Source organism: Stylophora pistillata, chromosome 14 (assembly GCF_964205215.1).
Source record: "Stylophora pistillata chromosome 14, jaStyPist1.2, whole genome shotgun sequence".
NCBI lineage: Eukaryota > Metazoa > Cnidaria > Anthozoa > Scleractinia > Pocilloporidae > Stylophora > Stylophora pistillata.
The window spans coordinates 16,802,379-16,822,378 of record NC_142532.1 but is presented as its reverse complement, the minus strand read 5'-3'; the positions used below and the strand labels follow the sequence as shown (position 1 = coordinate 16,822,378).

At 37.4% G+C, this 20,000-nt stretch overlaps 1 protein-coding gene across 6 annotated transcripts in view; it reads right to left on the bottom strand.

The window, feature by feature from the left end:
* LOC148716839 (uncharacterized) overlaps positions 1-19,117 on the bottom strand; it is a 36,609-nt gene extending 17,492 nt beyond the window's left edge. For 3 of the 6 annotated variants that reach the window (XM_088745347.1, XM_088745349.1, XM_088745348.1), the window contains exons 1-8: positions 18,922-19,117; positions 18,333-18,663; positions 12,845-14,887; positions 9,935-10,300; positions 7,889-8,209; positions 5,519-5,722; positions 5,027-5,260; positions 1,870-2,365 (exon numbers count right to left, since the gene is read on the bottom strand). In XM_088745347.1, coding sequence (XP_088601473.1) covers positions 1,896-2,365; positions 5,027-5,260; positions 5,519-5,722; positions 7,889-8,209; positions 9,935-10,300; positions 12,845-13,079 — 1,830 coding nt within the window. In that variant the 5' untranslated portion in view covers positions 13,080-14,887; positions 18,333-18,663; positions 18,922-19,117 and the 3' untranslated portion in view covers positions 1,870-1,895. Of the gene's footprint in view, positions 1-135; positions 1,285-1,869; positions 2,366-5,026; positions 5,261-5,518; positions 5,723-7,888; positions 8,210-9,934; positions 10,301-12,844; positions 14,888-18,332; positions 18,664-18,921 lie in introns of those variants that run through there. The other 3 variants (XM_088745345.1, XM_088745346.1, XM_088745350.1) reach the window with 3 other exon arrangements.
* Between the last annotated feature and the right edge of the window lie 883 nt (positions 19,118-20,000).

The window sequence follows — 20,000 nt, the reverse complement described above, 5'->3', positions numbered from 1 at the left end:
TTAGTGGAAAAAAGTAAAGGTTAAGTTCACTGTTTTAGCAGACTCTCACGTGTAGAAAGATTCCAATGTTGTCATTTTCAACATTGAACAAGCAAGTGACATTACACGTTTCTAAAGAAATAGACTGCACCCCTCTAAAGTAAAAGTAGTCAATTCTTGAGTATTTCTCGATTTCATTACCATAATACTACATTTCAAGTTTAACAAGTGCTTCGCGTTTTGTTTCTGCTTAAATCAAAACTGCTTAAGGTAAAATTGAGATAACCACCGACAGTATTTAAGTTACGTGTGGCTGCATTAACAGGATTGGCAACGGATATGCAGACCCAGATACGTAAGTCCGGAGTGGTAAGATAATTTTAGCTAACTTGACAAAGTTCCAGTTTTGTTTTACACATTCTTCAATGATTCGTGGCCACTAATTTCCTGTGACATCGGTTTGTTTGACAATCAGAGTGTTAATCTATGTATGCGGTTTTACCAGCGGTTTTACTAGCTTAAAAAACTGATAAAACACATTCTTCAATGATTCGTGGCCACTAAAATCCTGTGACATCGGTTTGTTTGACAATCAGAGTGTTAATCTATGTATGCGGTTTTACCAGCGGTTTTACTAGCTTAAAAAACTGATAAATTTGTCATTGCTTGAGAAAACTCGATGAAACAATTCCGGTTACCGTAACTGCTCGAAGTGTTGGAAAAAGGATGAGTTTCGGTACTCGTTACTATATACGAGATGTATACGGTCTACACGGTTTTTTTTTTTTAATGAAATGTGACATTGTAAAATGATATAAATGGCAATGTCCTTTCAAAGTCGCACAGGTTTGCTTTTCATTTCCTTGATAGAAATATCTATGTGAGCACATAGCTCATTTCGATTTCGCAAAAAGTAGTTTTCTACAAGGTTTTGAATTTAAGGTTAAAAACGTGAGCCCCAAAAACACCTTAAAAAACCACTTTCTAGCAGAGAATGTTATCATATCCTGTGCGAAAATACTTGCGGGTGTTTTGTTGTTTACACCCAAACTTATTTTGTAGTTTATCCTGATGAAGTCTCACTCGAAGACGAAACCGGTCGATTAATTGACTAAATTAATCGCAGAGTGATGCGCATAGTTGTTCGTAATTTTGTCCATACTGATTACAGTAAAAGTAAAATTAGAGTCCAGAGTCCAGAGTCCAAGGTCCAGGGTCCAGGGTCCAGGGTCCAGGGTCCAGGGTCCACGGTCCAGTCCAGTCCAGAGTCCAGTCCAGAGTTCACTCCTGATTTTATCCTATGCCCTGAGATGTGCAAATTTATTGGTTTAGACGGTTTTACATGCGGTTTTCGGTTTTGATCGAATTTTTTTGCGGTTTTGCGGTTTCTAAGAGACCCCAATGCCCCCCTCAAAATACTTTGAGCTAGTTTTTGACAATAGGTTAACTGTAACGTAATAGAAAGAAAATTAACCGTTAGCCGAAGAATGGCCAAGATATTTTTCACCGTTAGCCGTAAAAGCCATCGACTCATCGAGCAGTTTTTTGTCAGTGATGAACTGGTTGATCTTAGAAATTTTTTCAGTTTCCAGTATAGGGGACTCTCAAAAATTACTAAATATTTGTTCAAGAAATGCGCATGAACTCCAAGAAAGCTCCCTTCCAATGAAGCCTATTTCTCAAAAGGGGTCTTGTAAATCTTAATCTCTAAAGAACTTATTGACTAGGGAAACCTGCCTCTACTTCTCTGCTGAACAAGGGAGAAGGTGCAAAATCGTATTTATACGCAGACCAAATTATTTAAGCAACAATTTAAACTTTGTAAGTTAGTACACGACACTATAGCTAGTTCAAGTTGCATAACATATGCTATGTAGAAAAAAGTCCTACTTGTGTCCACCTGGCTCTGCCATGGTCTATACACGGGCAGAGACCTCCAAGGTTTGATTTCCGTTTTGAAGTCGTCTGCTTACGTACGCCTCGCCATTTGGCTTCCTTAAAGCCTTTTCAAGCTGTTCCCAGAAGAAGGGTTTCACATTACAGTTTTCCCAATCCAGGTAGGTTGTGTCTCGAAGAGCAAAGGGTATTTCACAGTGCTTGTACATAACTGGTACAACCTGATGATATCGCACCCTGGAAAGCGCCTTGTGTAGCTCATCTTTACACCAATCACTCTTAATGAAGTCTGGAGAAAGTACTGCAATTGTTTTTTTACTGAAGCAAATTGCTTCAGCAATGTTTTGCACTATTTTTTCTCCAACAGTGAAGTTCTTAAAGTCAATACAACACTTGAATCCTCGTTTTTCGAGCTCAGCAAGAAGTTCTTTCGCCCAGTCAACATCTTTGTAACAGTAGCATATAAACACATCATGCTTTGCTTCATAATCTGAAAAAAGTCAAACCATGTGTCATGTTCCAACCGCGTTTTTGCTAGATGCACAACACATATTTAAACCACAGCTTTTTAAATTCATTTTGATGCACTCACAAAGGAAGAAGTGAATATCTCACTAATATAAAGGAAAATACAGAATGAAAAAATAAGTAAAAATGGAAAAAAAAAAACTTAACAAAGCAACAACCCAGGTAAGGATGTGACAAAAATGCAGTGAGGCAAAATGAATAAGATTCTAGTTAACAAACTGAACTTAAGGGAGACAAATTTGCACGGATGGCTGAATTCACGAAAAAAAGCATGCTGATCAAATGTCAGTAACTGAAAAGGAAAAGGGAGGGGAGGGGAGGGGAGGGGAGGGGAGGTTTACATAGTGATTGGATACTAAAGAACTAAATGACCACCATAACAACGTAATCTCTACTTTTTAAAATTAAATACCTGAAAGGGAGCTGGGGTTACATAACAGACTACATAGCATTTTTTAATTAGTATTTTCTTCAGATGCTAAATCATCAGGGTACATTTGTATAAATTAAGGGCACGGATAACGCTATCCAACGGATAAGAGAGAGTAAAACTCACCAGGCTATCCACCGGATAGAGATTTATGGGTTAGGTGAAAAATGAGGAGTGTGGAAAGTGCGGAAAGTGCGGAAAGTGCGGAAAGTGTGGAGTGTGGAAAATGTAGAGTGTGAAAAACGTAGAGTGTGGAAAACGAGGAGTGTGGAAAACGAGGAGTGTGGAAAATATGTAGTGTGGAAAATATGGAGTGTGGAAAATGCGGAGTGTGGGTAAGGAGTAGGTTTTAACGATATGAACAACAGTAACAAGCACTCCATTTCCTTGAAGGTGATGCATCATTGCGTTTTCACTACTAAACCGTAAATTACTTTTTCAAGTTTAAAAGAACGCAAAAAGGTAAACAAAAGAGTCGAACAATCAAACGAGTGAAACATTACAGTCAATAACAACAAGCAGTCCATGCTCTTTAAGAAAGAGATGGATCATTGCATTTTATTTTGTAGCTATGTAAAGAGCACCGTATAAAATGGGTAATAAAAAAATCAACGCGAAAACACGTGGACAGTGTGGACCACGTGGAGATCAAAGCGAACTTGTACTCACCTGTGAATATACAAATTCAATTGAATCTACCCATGGCTTACAAGTAACGTATTTTGCAAGATTTGCACCATTTAGGTGTTAAAGGTAACACCTTTTCGAACGTGACCAAAAATATTTTCCAGACGCTTTCTGTCAATTCATAATATTCACGGCTAACTAGCCAAAGAAAACAACATCAACGCGAGGTTGATATTTTGCTTGCAGACAATAACAGTATTACCCCGGTAAGATAATTTTTTATGCATGTATATATTTTTATGTCCTTTTATTTTATATACACTCTACACTCCGCGTTTTTCACACTCGAAAAAAGTGAAAAAATGCTATGCTTCAGCTACAACATACTGAGAGTAACGTTTCACTCGTTTGATTCTTTTGTTTACCATTTACCTTTTTGTTTTTAACGTTAAAACCGTGAAGCCCCAAAAGCACCTTATAGCACAGGATTTTAATCATATCCTGTGGTTATTCTTGTGGGTGTTTTGTTGTTCACACCCAAACTTGGAACGTGACATATTCTGATAAGGTGTAGTATAAAGTAAGTTCCTATGTATTTTATCCAGATGAAGTCGAAACCGGTGGATTAATAAACCCAATACTATAAGACAAGTTGCTGTGTGCTGGCCACTAATTCTCTTATAAAATTACACATTTTTCCACACTCCACATTTTCCACACCATATTTTCCACACTCCTCGTTTTCCACACTCCTCGTTTTACACACTCTACGTTTTTCACACTCTACATTTCCCACACTCCGCACTTTCCACACTCCGCATTTCCCACACTCCTCATTTTCCACACTCCTCATTTTCCACACTCCTCATTTTCCACACTCCTCATTTTCCACACTCCTCATTTTCCACACTCTTCATTTTCCACACTCCTCATTTTCCACACTACACATTTTCCACACTCCACATTTTCCACACTCCACATTTTCCACACTCCACATTTTCCACCCTCCATATTTTCCACACTCCTCATTTTCCACACACCTCACTTTCACACTTCTCCTTTTCCACCTAACCAGATTTGTGCAGCACCGTACAGTACGAGTTTCTGTTCATTGTTTGATTTGGTTAATAATCTTTAAGTCACACTAGGTGGCTCGTCACGCGCTCTTGTTTGATAAAAGGCCCTTTTGATCAGTTTTTGGCAAGCTCTCGTGCTCGTAAGGAAAGAAATTAGTTAAGGAAAGGAAGGGAAAGTTCAATCGATATCAACTCTTGCCAGATCCGGCAATAATGTAAGTTTGATTTACCTGAAGCATTTCTCTATTTCCATGTCCCTAATTTCTTAACTCAATTTTTAGTTTCACGGTATAATACAATAATAAAGAAGGAGGCGTTTCCAAAGAAATTTGGTGCGGTACGTTGTTATCAGTGGATTTTGTGTGGTCCAGCTAGCAGTGGACGAGCGCCGCTATACACTCTTTGAATAACCGGGGCCAACTGGGTATGAGTAAGATAATTTATTGTAATTAAGTTAAACATTGCAAAATAAAATTAACTGATTAAATACCTATTACTGGCAACGTTTTCAAAACCTCAGCACCTTCAGCATTTTCTGTATCTCCATTTAATATTGGCTGGCACATGTAACACTCTGGATCATGTCTGTGTTCCAAGGAAGAGAACCACAGCAAACGCTTCTTTTTTGCGATAAATAACAATGGAAAAACTAAGGCTAAGATGATAACCACACCAATAGCCGTTCCTATGGCAATCTTGGTGACATCTGTTGATGCTGTAATCTCTGGTCAAAAGATGGAAAAGGAAATGAGTAATTTAAATTACACATGTAAAAAAAAAATATAGAAATATATATGAAATTCAAATCACGAGATACAATTATGGTTCAAAGGCCAATAAAAAAGACCGAGGCACAAACAGAGGTTATAGTCAGTTGTTTATCTGAATGTTTGAGGAGGTTACGGATCCCTTTTTTGAAACAGACTCAGAAAAGCAAGTAGGGCAAATTCTTCTCTCTAACATTAATTTGTGGAGCCAGTACCTTTACTTGGATCTTCTCCCGGACAGTCGGCTTCATCTAAAATTGGTCGAACACGGCCTAAATTCTTTGATGAGTTCGTAAAGAAAGGACAAGGTTTACACGCCTCTTCAGATGTCTGGCTAATGTTTGGCTGGTACGTTCCTTGAGGACATCGAATAGGACCACTTCTTCCTGGTGGGCAATAAAAACTGGCTGGACATGGTTCTACAATATAATTCAAAACAACAGTTATCTTTAGCTTGTAAGTTTTGTTTTTCCAATGTACACATACAAGTAATTTACAAATCCCAAAGAAAGGAGTTCCCTTAAGATACCCTTGGGAAAATAAAACACACAAGCTAAAAAAAGTATATCTAGATGGCTCTGAGCTAAACTTATTTGAAATTCACCCTTTGGTGGCCAGGAGAAACAAACAATTAGTCCCTGGAAATAAAAAGAAAATTCAAAGAAAGAAAACTGTACCTTACGAATTCAAGAAGAAGGAAATAAATTTGTGTGAGACAACAATTAGAATGTTTTTCTAATTTGACTCTGAACCATTAACACCTTGTAATCAAAACATCACTACTTCCTTCATGTTTTCCAAACACAGGTTACCAAATTAGCACCTCTCACTGCTAATTTAGTTACCAACATTTTTCTGTAACTGCTATGGTGACCAAAATGATTGCAGCATTAGGAACCTTTAGCTTGTGTGTTTTGTTTACTCATTCCAGGTCTCAAGGGAATTCCCAGCTTTATCTTTTGTAATTTATGTGTACCTAATTTAAAAGAGACAGTTCTCCATTAAAATATTATCACATGATCTGAAATGGGTAAACACACCAAACAAGCAGCATGTAAAGAAGTCTGTTGGAGTGCTAATCTGTGAGATTAAAATTTCGAACTTCCAGTGACGGAGGAAAATTTGATCTGAAGTCCATGGCATGAATCATGAGGATCATAAAATTTTGTAATGCAGCTGGAAGGCAACAATGATTAATTAACTCCCAAGATTTAACAATCTATTCTTCATTCTACATGCAACATGTTTCTAATACTTTCAGCTCTGAGAATCTAATTCATAATCTAGTTGTAAAGTATGACATGGTGGATATTCCTCATTCTTCTCATTTCACTTCTGCTTGAAATTGTATTGACACTGTAAGGAGAAATTCCTATTTGGTCACTCTTGAGTATGCTGCAGAGGTCTTCTGGATCCAATTATTAATTACCTACACTGTCTATACAAGGGTGTGGCCAAGGGGGTCCTGGGGTGCCCATGACCCAATCCCACCCCTGCAAGCCTTCTAATGTCACTTTAAGTAAAACACAGCCTCAAGGTTGACATGACAATCTGGGCAGAACCCTCTGTTTGACTCAGTGAGACCCCTCTTTTGAAAAGTCCTGGCTACACCCCTGCTTTACAGTGCATTTCTAGTAAATTAACCTCTTTTGAGAAACTGATGTTAATTCAGATAATCTACTTTACACTGTTGTCTTTTATTGACATGTTTCATTTTTCTTATCAACTTTCTGCATGAACATTTATGGATAGGGTAAAGAGAAATAACTCATTGGCCAAACCTGGGATTAGAGGAATTAAGGGAAAAATCCCTAAGCAACAAATTGTAAACTGTGACAATTAATCAACTCAACTCCCCTTCTTCTCCAGTGAACTCAATCCAATATTCTGTTGAAAGATTTTCAATTCTCCCCCCAATATTAAAGATAGCTAGTATTTCCAAACCATGAAAACTGTGAAAGGTTAATTCATAATTCCTGATATTATCTGTGCAAACAGGTGCTTTGGATTTACGATATATAAAAGTAAGGAATGAGAAATTATCAAGTATGATTGAGTCAATCATATTATTAGTCAATCATTCTTAAACTTCAAAACAGCAAAAAATATGATCAAAACCAAATAACCACATGAAAAACCAATAAATTTTCACATCCCTGTTATCAAAACCCTAACCTATCTGATACAGTGGTGACAAGATCAGTAGAGGCGTGCAATTTAATTGCCACTCGCATCAAAGAGAAACCGGAACCCAAACAGGAAAATTGGAACAGAACAATTAAGGATACCAAATCTGAAAAATCCATTGGTATTTTTGACAAAAACCAAATGCTAAAAAATGGGAAATCTGAAATTACCACACTGAACACCAAAACTGAAGTTTTTTGGCACAAAAACCTACAAAAGCACAAAGAAAGAGAGAGAGAGAGAGAGAGAGAGAGAGAGAGAGAGAGAGAGAGAGAGAGAGAGAGAGAAGCACTGTAAGATGACGAGTACATATAAATTAGGATGTGATTTTTCACTAAATGGAGCAACTGGTACTGTATAAACAAATGCTACATAAATATAAGAGTAATTTACCATACCAACTTTAAGAAGAAATGTTTTCGAGGAATTCATGTCATTTTGGATGACCTGACACGTGTAGTTTCCAGCATCTTTAATTGTGATGTTCTTAATTTCCAATGTAACGAGTCTGTAGGGACCCATATCGCTTGTTTTGGAATGGAAATACATATACTTAAGCTGTTCACTATCCTCATGTAACGGTGTGCCATTCTTCAAAAAAAAACCAGATACTAGTGAAATGGGGCCTTGGATTCTACAGGTTATGTTGACTGTGGTTCCAATGAAGGCTGTGTTCCCATGTTTCAGTCCTACAGACATTATAAATGGGTGACGTAGCACTAAAATCAAACAGAGGACTCTGTAAGAATCAATTGTTACAACAACCTTTTCCTTTAAATCAAAGCCAAAGTTAAAGTATCAATGATAATAAAATGCATGCAATGTAATCCTGAACAGCAGTTCCAGTCCACTGCATCGATATCAGCACCAACAACAAATATTTATGAGCAAATTTACATACTTTTTCTACGCTATTTTAATTTTTTCATTCTCCTACATTCATTGAAGAGTAACAAACAATATTTAAACCTACAGCCTGTACAGAAGAGTCACTGCAGAAGGTTGCTGCAAAAATTCCACATTCTCCTCTAAAGGTGATCCTCAGAAAAATAAGTTATCGAACAACTTTTTTTAAACTTTCTATAAAATAATATATCTTATTAACCAAGTGCAAGGGCCGTCCTGGGAGAATATCGGCCCGAGGTCTTGACTGTGCGGACCGAGCGCAGCAAGGTCCATACAAAAAAGACCGAGGGCCGATATTCTTCCAGTACGGTCCCGAGCAAGCTTGGTTAATAAGAGATTTATTATACGACTGAAGTTCAAAGGGACACAGGTGCGGTAACATTCGGGACCATTCGGGACAGTGCCCGGTCCAATACTTAGAGAATATTGGACCGGCAATAGAGCATTTTGATTGGTTGATTTTAGTTATTGGCCCTCTGACTGCCCGAGTCGTGTAATAATGTTCATTAGCGATGACTGTTTCAAGAAATACAAGAAAAGATATGATGGGCTAATCTTAACCAATCTATGCCTGTACTGGCACTAATCGTGTGCATTGTTTTATCAGTTCACAGTACATTTTGTGGTAGCTGGGAGCAAGGGTTTTTGACATAACACTTGAAAAAAAAAAAACTTGATAGGTAGAAAGTCTTGAGCACATGGAATAATTTGATATATGGGAAAATAATGCAATTATAAATGACCTCAACTCAGAACGTTACTCAAGTTGTTGTTTTCAACATCAAAATCTACATAATCGTGTAACAGGCTTTGTGCACACTTTCAGCTGTATCTTTTTTTCCCATGAATGATTTATTTTGAATTTCTCCAGATTGAAGAGGACAATTTGTACACTAAAATTGTGCAATAAAAGTATAGGTCACTATAATACTTATTCAAGAACTAAAGACTACAACTATTACCTCTTAACATGATTAAAGAAAACAGTTTCCTAAACCTATCAGACACACATTAAAGAGATAACTCTATTTATTTCACGACTCGGGCATTCAGAGGGCCAATAACTAAAATCAACCAATCAAAATGCTCTATTGCCGGTCAATATTCTCTCAGTATTGGGCCGGGCACTGTCCCGAATGGTCCTGAATGATACCGCACTTGTGTCCCTTTGAACTTCAGTTTTATAATAAATCTTTTATTAACCAAGCTTGCTTGGGACCGTACAGGAAGAATATCGGCCCTCGGTCTTTTTTGTACGGACCTAGCTGCGCTCGGTCCATACCGTCAAGACCTTGGGCCAATATTCTCCCAGTACGGCCCTCGCGCTTGGTTAATAAGATATAATAGCACTAGAATATACTGTAGCAGTTAAGCCTGCTCAGTCTCTACTATAATTTAAGGATAATGGTTCATCCCTTCAAAATTTAGGGGATGACCTGGCTGAGCTACATGTCTTGTATTATATGTGGGTGTCAGCTCTGAGGGGGAAAAGCTTGCTCCAAAGATTACAGTACAAACCCTAGCTTACAGGTGGTTACCTCCATTCACAATTAACTTAGCGTGAGCTGACGCCTGTTTCCCCTTCTTATTTGTCACAACACATGTGTAGTTTCCTGCATCACTTTTTGAAATGTATTTGACTTCTAAATTTCGTTTGCAAGATGCAAATGAATAATACCACTTTTCTTCCAGAGGTTTGCCATTAAACAGCCAAGTTATATTTGCTGAAAAATTTGAATGGACTTTGCATTTAAATGTTAGCCTGTCATCCAGAACGCGCATTATACTACTTCCACTGATCATTAGTGCTTGAGGATCTTTATCTAAGGTGTGGGGGGAGCCTGGTATGATTCCATTCATACAATTTCCAGTGTCACGTCTGTGCCACTTTGATGAAAAGTTCACTACAGTTAAGAAAGCAATCAAATAATTAATCATTACTATGTGGATTTGCTCATTTTGCTGTTAACTGATTCAGTACTACTTCAAAATAAAAAAAGAGTTGGTACAGATAATTTTGTAGGAAGGAAATAGCCACAGGCTACTCAAACTAAGCTTTGTATAGCCACAGCTACTGATCATTTAAAATGTCTAAGATGAACAAGAAACCTTTCTTTGCAAAATTGAATTTGTCTTTAATTACAAAGTTGCCCGCTTGTGGAGATCACAATTCCACCACAGCATCAACCCAGAAGCACATTCACCCCCACCCAACTAAAAAAATTTATGCCCCCAGATCAAATGATCTCCCTTCCGAAAAAAAAAAAACAAAACAAAAAACAAAACAATTAAAGCTTTTGTTTAGTTTCTGTCAAGATGTGGTGGCATAAAAATGCTTTGAGAAACAGTGAGACTACTTTGTGACATCAAAATTGTTTTGATTCAAGTAAATCTGGGGATACAACGTCAGCCTACGGCTGAGCAAAGCCTTTGAAAGCCGGTTCATCACTTTTATCCTAGAGATATGATAAGCCACACAGGTGACCGTGAGCCTCGTCCTGTATCAAGGAGACTACTGGATAATCCACAAGAATTGGCATGTAGCCAATTACTCTTTCCATACAACATACCCTATTTGAAATAATATCTGTATAACAATGCCCTTAAACACATTTGTTAAAAAATTACTTTTTATTAATTGGAAAAATATTTCTAAGATGGCTGGAGGTTTCATCCCATAGTAAGTTTGCCCAACCACCTTTGTCCCCTGCAATAAAACAAGTTTGCCCCCACCTTTACCATTTTGCTCCTAAAATCTCTCAAGTTATCTAGTATTTTGATGCACATGAAATTCCGAATTGAAAACATAACAAAGTTCAATCAACATACAAATAACCAGCTGTGTTAACCAACACACAACAATTGCACCAGTGATGTAAAGCCTATGCTGGCCTTGACCCAACTGGTTTAACACCATTTTATGAGGACACTAATGTGGAAAATTTCAAAAACTACTCGACATATAAACAATGTAAAGTAGAACCCCACTAATTCCAAGTTGATTACCTCAAACCCCCTGTTTACTCAAAATAATTTTACTTTCCCTTAAGCTTTGCTCAAATTTACCCTTAACTACAGCTCAAACTTTGACTGACAACCTTATAAGTCAATAGACATCAAAGTGTCAAGAAAGAGCTGATTGACACATCCCAATCTTTAATTACAATTGATAATACCATGCTAACTTTTATGAAAACATAAAATATTTAGTTCAACTTCTAAAACTGAAAGCCTTCCTTGCCAGGGTTTTAACCCTTTATCGCCCAGAAGTAAAAAGGAAATAATTATTCCATATGATTCCAGTATGTTCTCTTACAAGTAGGTTAAGAGAACAGAAAAGCTTATCAGCTAGATAATATTATCTTGATGTCACACCAAATTCCTTTGCCTACTTCACAACAAATACTGGCACTCAGTGGGGAGAATGACTAGTTGATTCTGGGGAGTTAAAGTTTTAACACCACTATGCACATGTACAACCAAACTTTCCTTGAGTACCCTCCCCAGGGGAAGATTAGGGCCTAATGGAACTGGGTAAACAAAAATGAAGATTTTCATTTGAAGCTTTGAAAAGGATTCTGTATTTTGAGAAACAGAGCATGTTTTTACAAGGAATATATTGGGTCAGTCAATGGACTAAGTCCTACATTTGCAAATTGTACAAGAGGTAAATAAGAACAATGAATGCTTCTCCAGTTTCATTTATGATATCAAAGTGTTTAGTATTTAACTATTCAAAGAACTGAATATACCAGTATTATTGAATCACAAAAAAACGATCCAAAGAGGGTATGGCAAGCAGCCATTTGATAAGTCAGAAATCCCGTTTACAAATTCATGCTTGTAAATTCATCACAACAATAATTTAAGGGGAAAAAAAATTCTGCTTGCATGTGAATAAAACTTCCGTACAAAGAAGTCTTTGACCCTCAAGATCTAACTGATTATTCTCCCCTCTAGCTACTACAAATTTCCTTGCAAATTAGTTACAAGAATTTGGTATTAGATCAGGACAAAAAGACTGTGATTACCTGTAAACTAGCTGGTTTTGCTAGGTGCAAACTTCAAGCTAAATAAAGTATTGTACCACAATATAAAAAATTTTGAATATTCTCATTACTTCTTTGCTGTGTAATGTATGGATATTGTGGGGGGAAGATACATGTTAATCACTTCTGTAAGGTAAGGGCTTAAAAAATTAAGGCCTTGAATCTGGGACAACATATTTCAGGTCTTAAGAAATATGCCTTATTTTTTTTATCATTAATATCGTAATTTTTCGCAATTCCTCGAGCTCTACTCTCCTTTGAAGGCTTTGAAGTGATATCAAATCAATTATTAATCTTGGAACTATAATTTGACAGTGCACAAGTAATTTCAAATCAGCCAAAGTAGCACTGTAATTTTAACATACAACTTGAATTGCACTGAAACATAAACAAGCTCACCTTTTCCACACTCCTCTGAGTATAAAGCTTTTCCTTGGCAAAGCAGAATATTGGAATCGTTTTGATCACTACATGTTACCACAAGGACATGGCCAGGCATTCCTCGCCTGTCCTTGCAAGGACAAAATACTGTTTGTTTACGGCATTGTGATCTCTGTCGCCGTTCTTCCAATACATCTGAGGTAACTCCCACTCCGCAAAAGAGAGAAAATAAGAGAAGTTCTTTCGCAACCATAGATCGGTTGAGTTGTCTGATCCTATCTAAACTTCTTGGAAATATCAGAAAGAGTATGAAATTCCCTTTCTGGGCCCGCTCGAATGTCTAAAACAGTTTTAGATGACCAATACTTGCATCTTGTAGAGGAATCTAGTTAACAAGTCCGCTTTACAGTTTCCTCTTTGCGAACCGAAAGAAAACGTTCCCGACGGTGATTGTGGAAGGTGACCAAGCGAAAGTGGCAACGGAATTAACAATTAAGTTTTATAAATCTTCTTCTGTAAGGGCCTCGAACCAAGATATATGGAAAGCAAGAAATTTATCAACGTCAGTTAAACTTGGAAAATTAAAATAATACTTTCACCTCCTTGTCTGCACTCTTAAAGAGATCAGCGCAAGACTTGGAGAGCTGGCGTCACAAACGCAGAACTGATGAGATATCGAAGAAGTAAGACAAATAAATGTCTGAGGCGAGACCGGAAATCCGTCTTCTTCTCTAAGGAGTCCTCTAAGGATGGATCGAGGATGAGGGCTGTGGGAGGGATGGAAAGGGATGGGGATGGGGGATGGGAACAGTTACTTTGCATGCAGCAATACACCCGCTATCAATAGAGAAAATTTACGATTTTAGGGCTCTGAAATGAGTTTAAGTGTCTGACACATGATCTTTGTTCAATACATTAGGGAGCTATTTTAATTAATTTATCAGATGTCGCACTTCGCTTTTAAACTGACAGGGAGATCATGGAAGTTGAACCTATTTTTATTTTCACCCTTTTCGTCTTCCCACACGATTGATCTGGTCGAAGTTCAAGATTCCTTTGCGTAACTACACAGATATAAATAAGAATCATAGGCTAAAATAAAACGTTCGATAATTAGCACTGATTAAAATTCTTAGCAAAACAACTTTGCAAATTCTAGTCATTTATCTTCTGGGAGTAGCCGGAATTGATAACGTCGAATTCTGCTCTACGTCCAATCCGTAGACTTTCGAATAGGGTAAAAAGAATACATTTGATTATTTCGACAAGATAGTTATTCAAACCCGCTTAATTGATATAGAACTATAAAATTAGTTTGTTTGTTTTTTTTATTTGACGAGACACAACCTTGAATGCAAATTTTCCTAGAACCGGGATCTAGTCATGCAAATCTAACTTGGAAACCAATGTGTCAGTTAATGATGACGAAATCAATCGATCAATCGAAAACTCTGATAGGAAGCACAACCCCTCGCAATCCTCGGGTGAAATCTGACTATTTCTAGAAAAACGATGGAAAAATAGGTGCATAAAAAATACTCAAGCAAGCAAAAACTAACGATGTACTGTTCCGACGTTTCGGCGACCTCCTGACGCCATTATCAAGGAATTAATTAAAAGAGCGAGTTCAAAATAGTTAGGAACTGTAAATTATATAAATAAAAGGAAGTTAACTAAACATTGCAACGTGGATCGAATCTGTTTGTACCCTTAAACGTGGTCTTAATTGTTTGATGTACAACATTTGGTTAAGTAAACAGTCAAGGACTAGAAATACTAGTAAGAATTTCGTAATGTCGTTTAGAGCTCGGGGACTTCAACTCTCTATTCAATAGTTCACTTTAGTGTGTGTTCCTCTCGTTTCACTGAGACAGCGGCGAGCGAAAAAGCGGTCATGAGGGCGAAAAACGGCGGAGATCAGCCGGTGGCATCCACAATGGCCATTTATCACGCGCCAACTCTTCCCGGCGCTCGTCGTTATCGTTTTCCAACTGGAACACATTAGAATGTACCCAATTTGGCTGTTCACGATTGCTGTACCGCTTTAATTGATCTTGCAGCCTGGGAAATGTAAAGAGCTTAAGCGATATAGTAAATTTCTTGTAATTCTAATAAGCTTGGACTAGGCATTTTTTGTTTTCGGAAGACACGTCTTCCGTTGTGATAAGGCCTGTCAAGTCGATGTCAAGACAAAGGAAAAAACTTAAAGACTTTTGCGTATTCAAGTGAGATTCTTTGGTGATGAATAAAGGGAGCGAAATAAGAAAAAACTTGGCTTTTATCCAGTAATATCAAAACTAGTTTAACACACGCTCCACGCCCCACGAGCAATAACGCCTAACGATTGTTTCGAATGTGACGCCCACTTCCGTCGAGTTGAGTTGCGAGTTCCTGTCAATGACTATACACTTTCTCCGGCACCGTCTTCGCATTAGCGGGAAACCTTCATACTTCCCTTTACTTTTCCACGAGCTTTTAACAAAATAGTCAGGAGCATAACAAAGTAGGTGGAAAACAGGTAAAGCTTCGCCTCGGCTTACCAATTTTCAGAAACGGGAAAAATTAGAAGTTTTAAGGTCGGATACTTAGGGGTCTAAACCAAACCGTGGTTTTACAATGGCAATGGGCCTCAGATATTATCAATGAGAGGGATAATTTTATAAAATAAGTGTCCTTCCATTGTTTCCACTGCTTTCGGCCCTCTTGACACTGTTCACAAAAATAAATGTTCAGATGAAAGATTCGGTTCTGAAGATAGTTTGGAACGCGCTGGGTTTTGTTAAACAACGGCTAAACTTTTATTAAATGACCCGCCTTGAGTCTTTCAGACATTTCTCTAACAGTAGCATATCTTCGAAAATTCTCAGAGGATAACTTGTATTGAAGAGAAAAAATTGAACATTTAATGTGACTTTTACAATCTTCTGACGGAAACAAGTTTTCGACGTTTTACCGTAAGTTGATCAGTATTGCGAAAATTTGTCTCCAGGGAAAGTTTACTAGAATTACCGTGTAGTGTAAAAATTTGTCCAAATCCATCATTTAACTGCAATAATACAGATAATTGGTTCACATCTAGGGGCTAACTGTTCATTGGTTGGATAATGCTATCCGATACGTATTCGCTAGATAAAGATTTCTTGGCGTTCCAACCTCTGAACAACCGAAATCAGGTATTTAGACTTATTTCGATCCCATCTTCCTAAATATTTTTTAAAGTTGTAAGGTAAGTGTCGGCTATTTCTTTCCCCCAAAACAGAGCATCGATTCCGTTGACTTGTAGTTCTCGAAACACTAATAACTTGAAAATTCCGTTTAATCCAAGTGAGTTTTCAGACCCTCGTGTCATTTTTTCAGCTACGACTTTATCCTCTGTGATTTATAACTAAAGAGCGCGATATTGGTTTTCAAGGGGAATTCAACGCGGAATTCACGAGTCAGGTAATAGATTTTCCTTGAATCGTATAATTGAATAAAAATAAGAAAAAAACAAAACAGCATCGAAATTGTTTATTTTTATCCTGAGTGCGCGCTCAGATGCGAAACAATATCACTTAGCTTTGTTTTTAACTCGCAAATTTCACGCTAAATTTGCGAGATTTTATTCAATCACGCGATTCTAATCGTAAATTTACAACTTGATTAGTCGATGGACGATAGGTTCGAACTGAATAAAGATGTGGTCTTTTGTGACAAAGCGTCCAGAAAAAAGATACTATAACCTAGGATAATCAAAGCAATCAAAAGTTACTTCTGTAGCAGATGGTAATTCGCCGACAAGGTTAGCGCCCTTCCTCTTCGGAGAGCTTCCGCTGATACTAAAACTGGTTGAAATACAACATTTTCGCGACTAAAATCATTACTAGAATCAAATGTCAATCATACTGAAAGAAAATCTTTGGTTAGACGGCAACAGCGAGTTTATTAACAAAACAAAACTAAAACCGGAAATCTTTCTGTGTTTTTATCCTGAGTGCGCGCTCAGATGCCAAAAAAATATCACTTAGCTATGTTTTTAACTCGCAAATTTTACGCTAAATTTGCGAGATTTTATTCAATCACGCGATTCTAATCGTAATTTTAAAACTTGATTAGTCGATGGACGGTAGGTTCCAACTGAATAAAGATGTGTTCTTTTGTGACAAAGCGTCCAGAAAAAAGATACTATAACCTAGAATAATCAAAGCAATCAAAAGTTACTTCTGAAGCGGATAGTAATTCGCCGACAAGGTTAGCGCCCTATCCTCTTCGGAGAGCTTACGCTGATACTAAAACTGGTTGAAATACAACATTTTCGCGACTAAAATCATTACTAGAATCAAATGTCAATCATACTGAAAGAAAATCTTTGGTTAGACGGCAACAGCGAGTTTATTAACAAAACAAAACTAAAACCGGAAATCTTTCTGTGTTTTTATCCTGAGTGCGCGCTCAGATGCGAAACAATATCACTTAGCTATGTTTTTAACTCGCAAATTTTACGCTAAATTTGCGAGATTTTATTCAATCACGCGATTCTAATCGTAATTTTAAAACTTGATTAGTCGATGGACGGTAGGTTCCAACTGAATAAAGATGTGTTCTTTTGTGACAAAGCGTCCAGAAAAAAGATACTATAACCTAGAATAATCAAAGCAATCAAAAGTTACTTCTGAAGCGGATAGTAATTCGCCGACAAGGTTAGCGCTCTATCCTCTTCGTGGAGCTTACGCTGATACTAAAACTGGTTGAAATACAACATTTTCGCGACTAAAATCATTACTAGAGTCAAATGTCAATCATACTGAAAGAAAATCTTTGGTTAGACGGCAACAGCGAGTTTATTAACAAAACAAAACTAAAACCGGAAATCTTTCTGTGTTCGCAAGCTCCAAATTCATCCAATTTTTACCGTTATGATACAGATTATAACCCATTTCTATAGCATCTACGAAAATATCTAAGTTGTAATGTGTCAGCATTCTGTTTCTCCCTGAACAAAGCATCAATTCAGTTGACATTTGGTATATCGAAACTGCGATAACTCGAAATTTCCTTCCAGTCGAGGTTAGTTTCATACCCTTCAGCTTATTTCCTCATTACGTACTAGTTTTACCCTCAGTGATTTATAATTACAGCGCAACGTTGTGTTATTTTCGGACCTGCTGTTTCCTGGTGCGGAAGTTGTTTCCAATTGTCGTTGCCTCCTATTAATTTTTGCGCGAGACAACTGAATAAAAACCGTAAACCTGTTTGTGGTTGTTGGCTACTCGTAAAGCCGCGAAAAAAGCCTAGCCGTTAAGCGTAAATATTGAAAAACATCAACCGCTGGTCGTAAGAAAATTTACCATAACAATTTCTCCCACTGATCTACAATGTATCATTTTGAAAGCGTCAAAATCTCGGAATGTTAACCTTCTTTCTATTACGTTACTGTTAATCAAATGTCAAAAACTAATTCAAAATATTTTGAAAAGTTTATGAATCGTTGTTTTGTTCTAAAACACATTTGCTCGCTCGCTCTTACCATTAGAGTCAAACAACGAGGTAGTTTCAAGCTGTTGTTGGGTTGATGAAAAGAAATTCTCTGTTTTTCTGCTTTGGCCGCGACACTATCTCTGGTCAATTGTTCAAAGCCTCAGAACCATCCACATCTTCTGTATCTTCAATCTCCCTCAAAATAAGTTGACATGAGAAAGACTCTGGATCGTGACTGTGTCTAAAGGAAGAAAACCAAGGACAGCGCCTCTTCTTTGCAATAAAAATTAACAAAAGAAGAGCCAAGACTGTGAAAAGAATTACACCAGTTGCTGAGCCTACGACAACTAGGGTGACATCTGATGATGTGGTGGCTGAAACTGAATAAAAGAAAAGAAAAGAAAATGAATTATTCATATTTAAGTTTAGGTCAAGAAATAAAAATGAAATCAAAAGTTCAAAAACCCAAACCCGCTGAATGCGTTAAAAGCCAACAAGATGACTTCTATCGTCGAGGTTTCTTTCAGTTTTTCAACTGAAAGTTTGAGGAGGTTGCAGACCTTTTTTAAAAACCTACTCGAAAAAAGAATTAAGTAGAAATAAAACTTCTCTTTAACATTTATTTGTGAAGGAAGTACCTTTACGTGTATCAATTGGATCTTCCAGCAGACAGTCAGTTTTATTAACAATTGGTTGATCGCGGCCTATAGGATACTTTGATGAATTGGTGAAGAAATTAGGACATGGTTTACAGGCCTCTTCAGATGTCTGGCCAATGTTTGGCTGGTATGTTCCTTGAGGACATTGAATGCGACCACTAATAATAAAGGGAGCGAAAAGAAACACTAATAACAATAAAGGGAGCGAAATAAGAAAAAACTTGGCCTTTATCCAGTAATATCAAAACTAGGTGAACACACGCTCCACGCCCCACGAGCAATATCGGCTAACGATTGTTTCGAATGTGACGCCCACTTCCGTCGAGTTGAGTTGCGAGTTCCTGGCAATGACTATACACTTTCTCCGGCACCGTCTTCGCATTAGCGGGAAACCTTCATACTTCCCTTTACTTTTCCACGAGCTTTTAACAAAATAGTCAGGAGCATAACAAAGTAGGAGGAAAACAGGTAAAGCTTCGCCTCGGCTTACCAATTTTCAGAAACGGGAAAAATTAGAAGTTTTAAGGTCGGTTACTTAGGGGTCTAAACCAAACCGTGGTTTTACAATGGCAATGGGCCTCAGATATTATCAATGAGAGGGATAATTTTATAAAATAAGTGTCCTTCCATTGTTTCTACTGTTTTCGGCCCTCTTGACACTGTTCACAAAAATAAATGTTCAGATGAAAGATTCGGTTCGGAAGATAGTTTGGAATGCGCTGGGTTTTGTTAAACAACGGCTAAACTTTTATTAAATGACCGGCCTTGAGTCTTTCAGAAATTTCTCTAACAGTAGCATATCTTCGAAAATTCTCAGAGGATAACTTGTATTGAAGAAAAAAAATTGAACATTTAATGTGACTTTTACAATCTTCCGACGAAAACAAGTTTTCGACGTTTTACCGTAAGTTGATCAGTATTGCGAAAATTTGTCTCCAGGGAAAGTTTACTAGAATTACCGTGTAGTGTAAAATTTGTCCAAATCCATCATTTTACTGCAATAATACAGATAATTGGTTCACATCTAGGGGCTGATTGTTCAATGGTTGGATAATGCT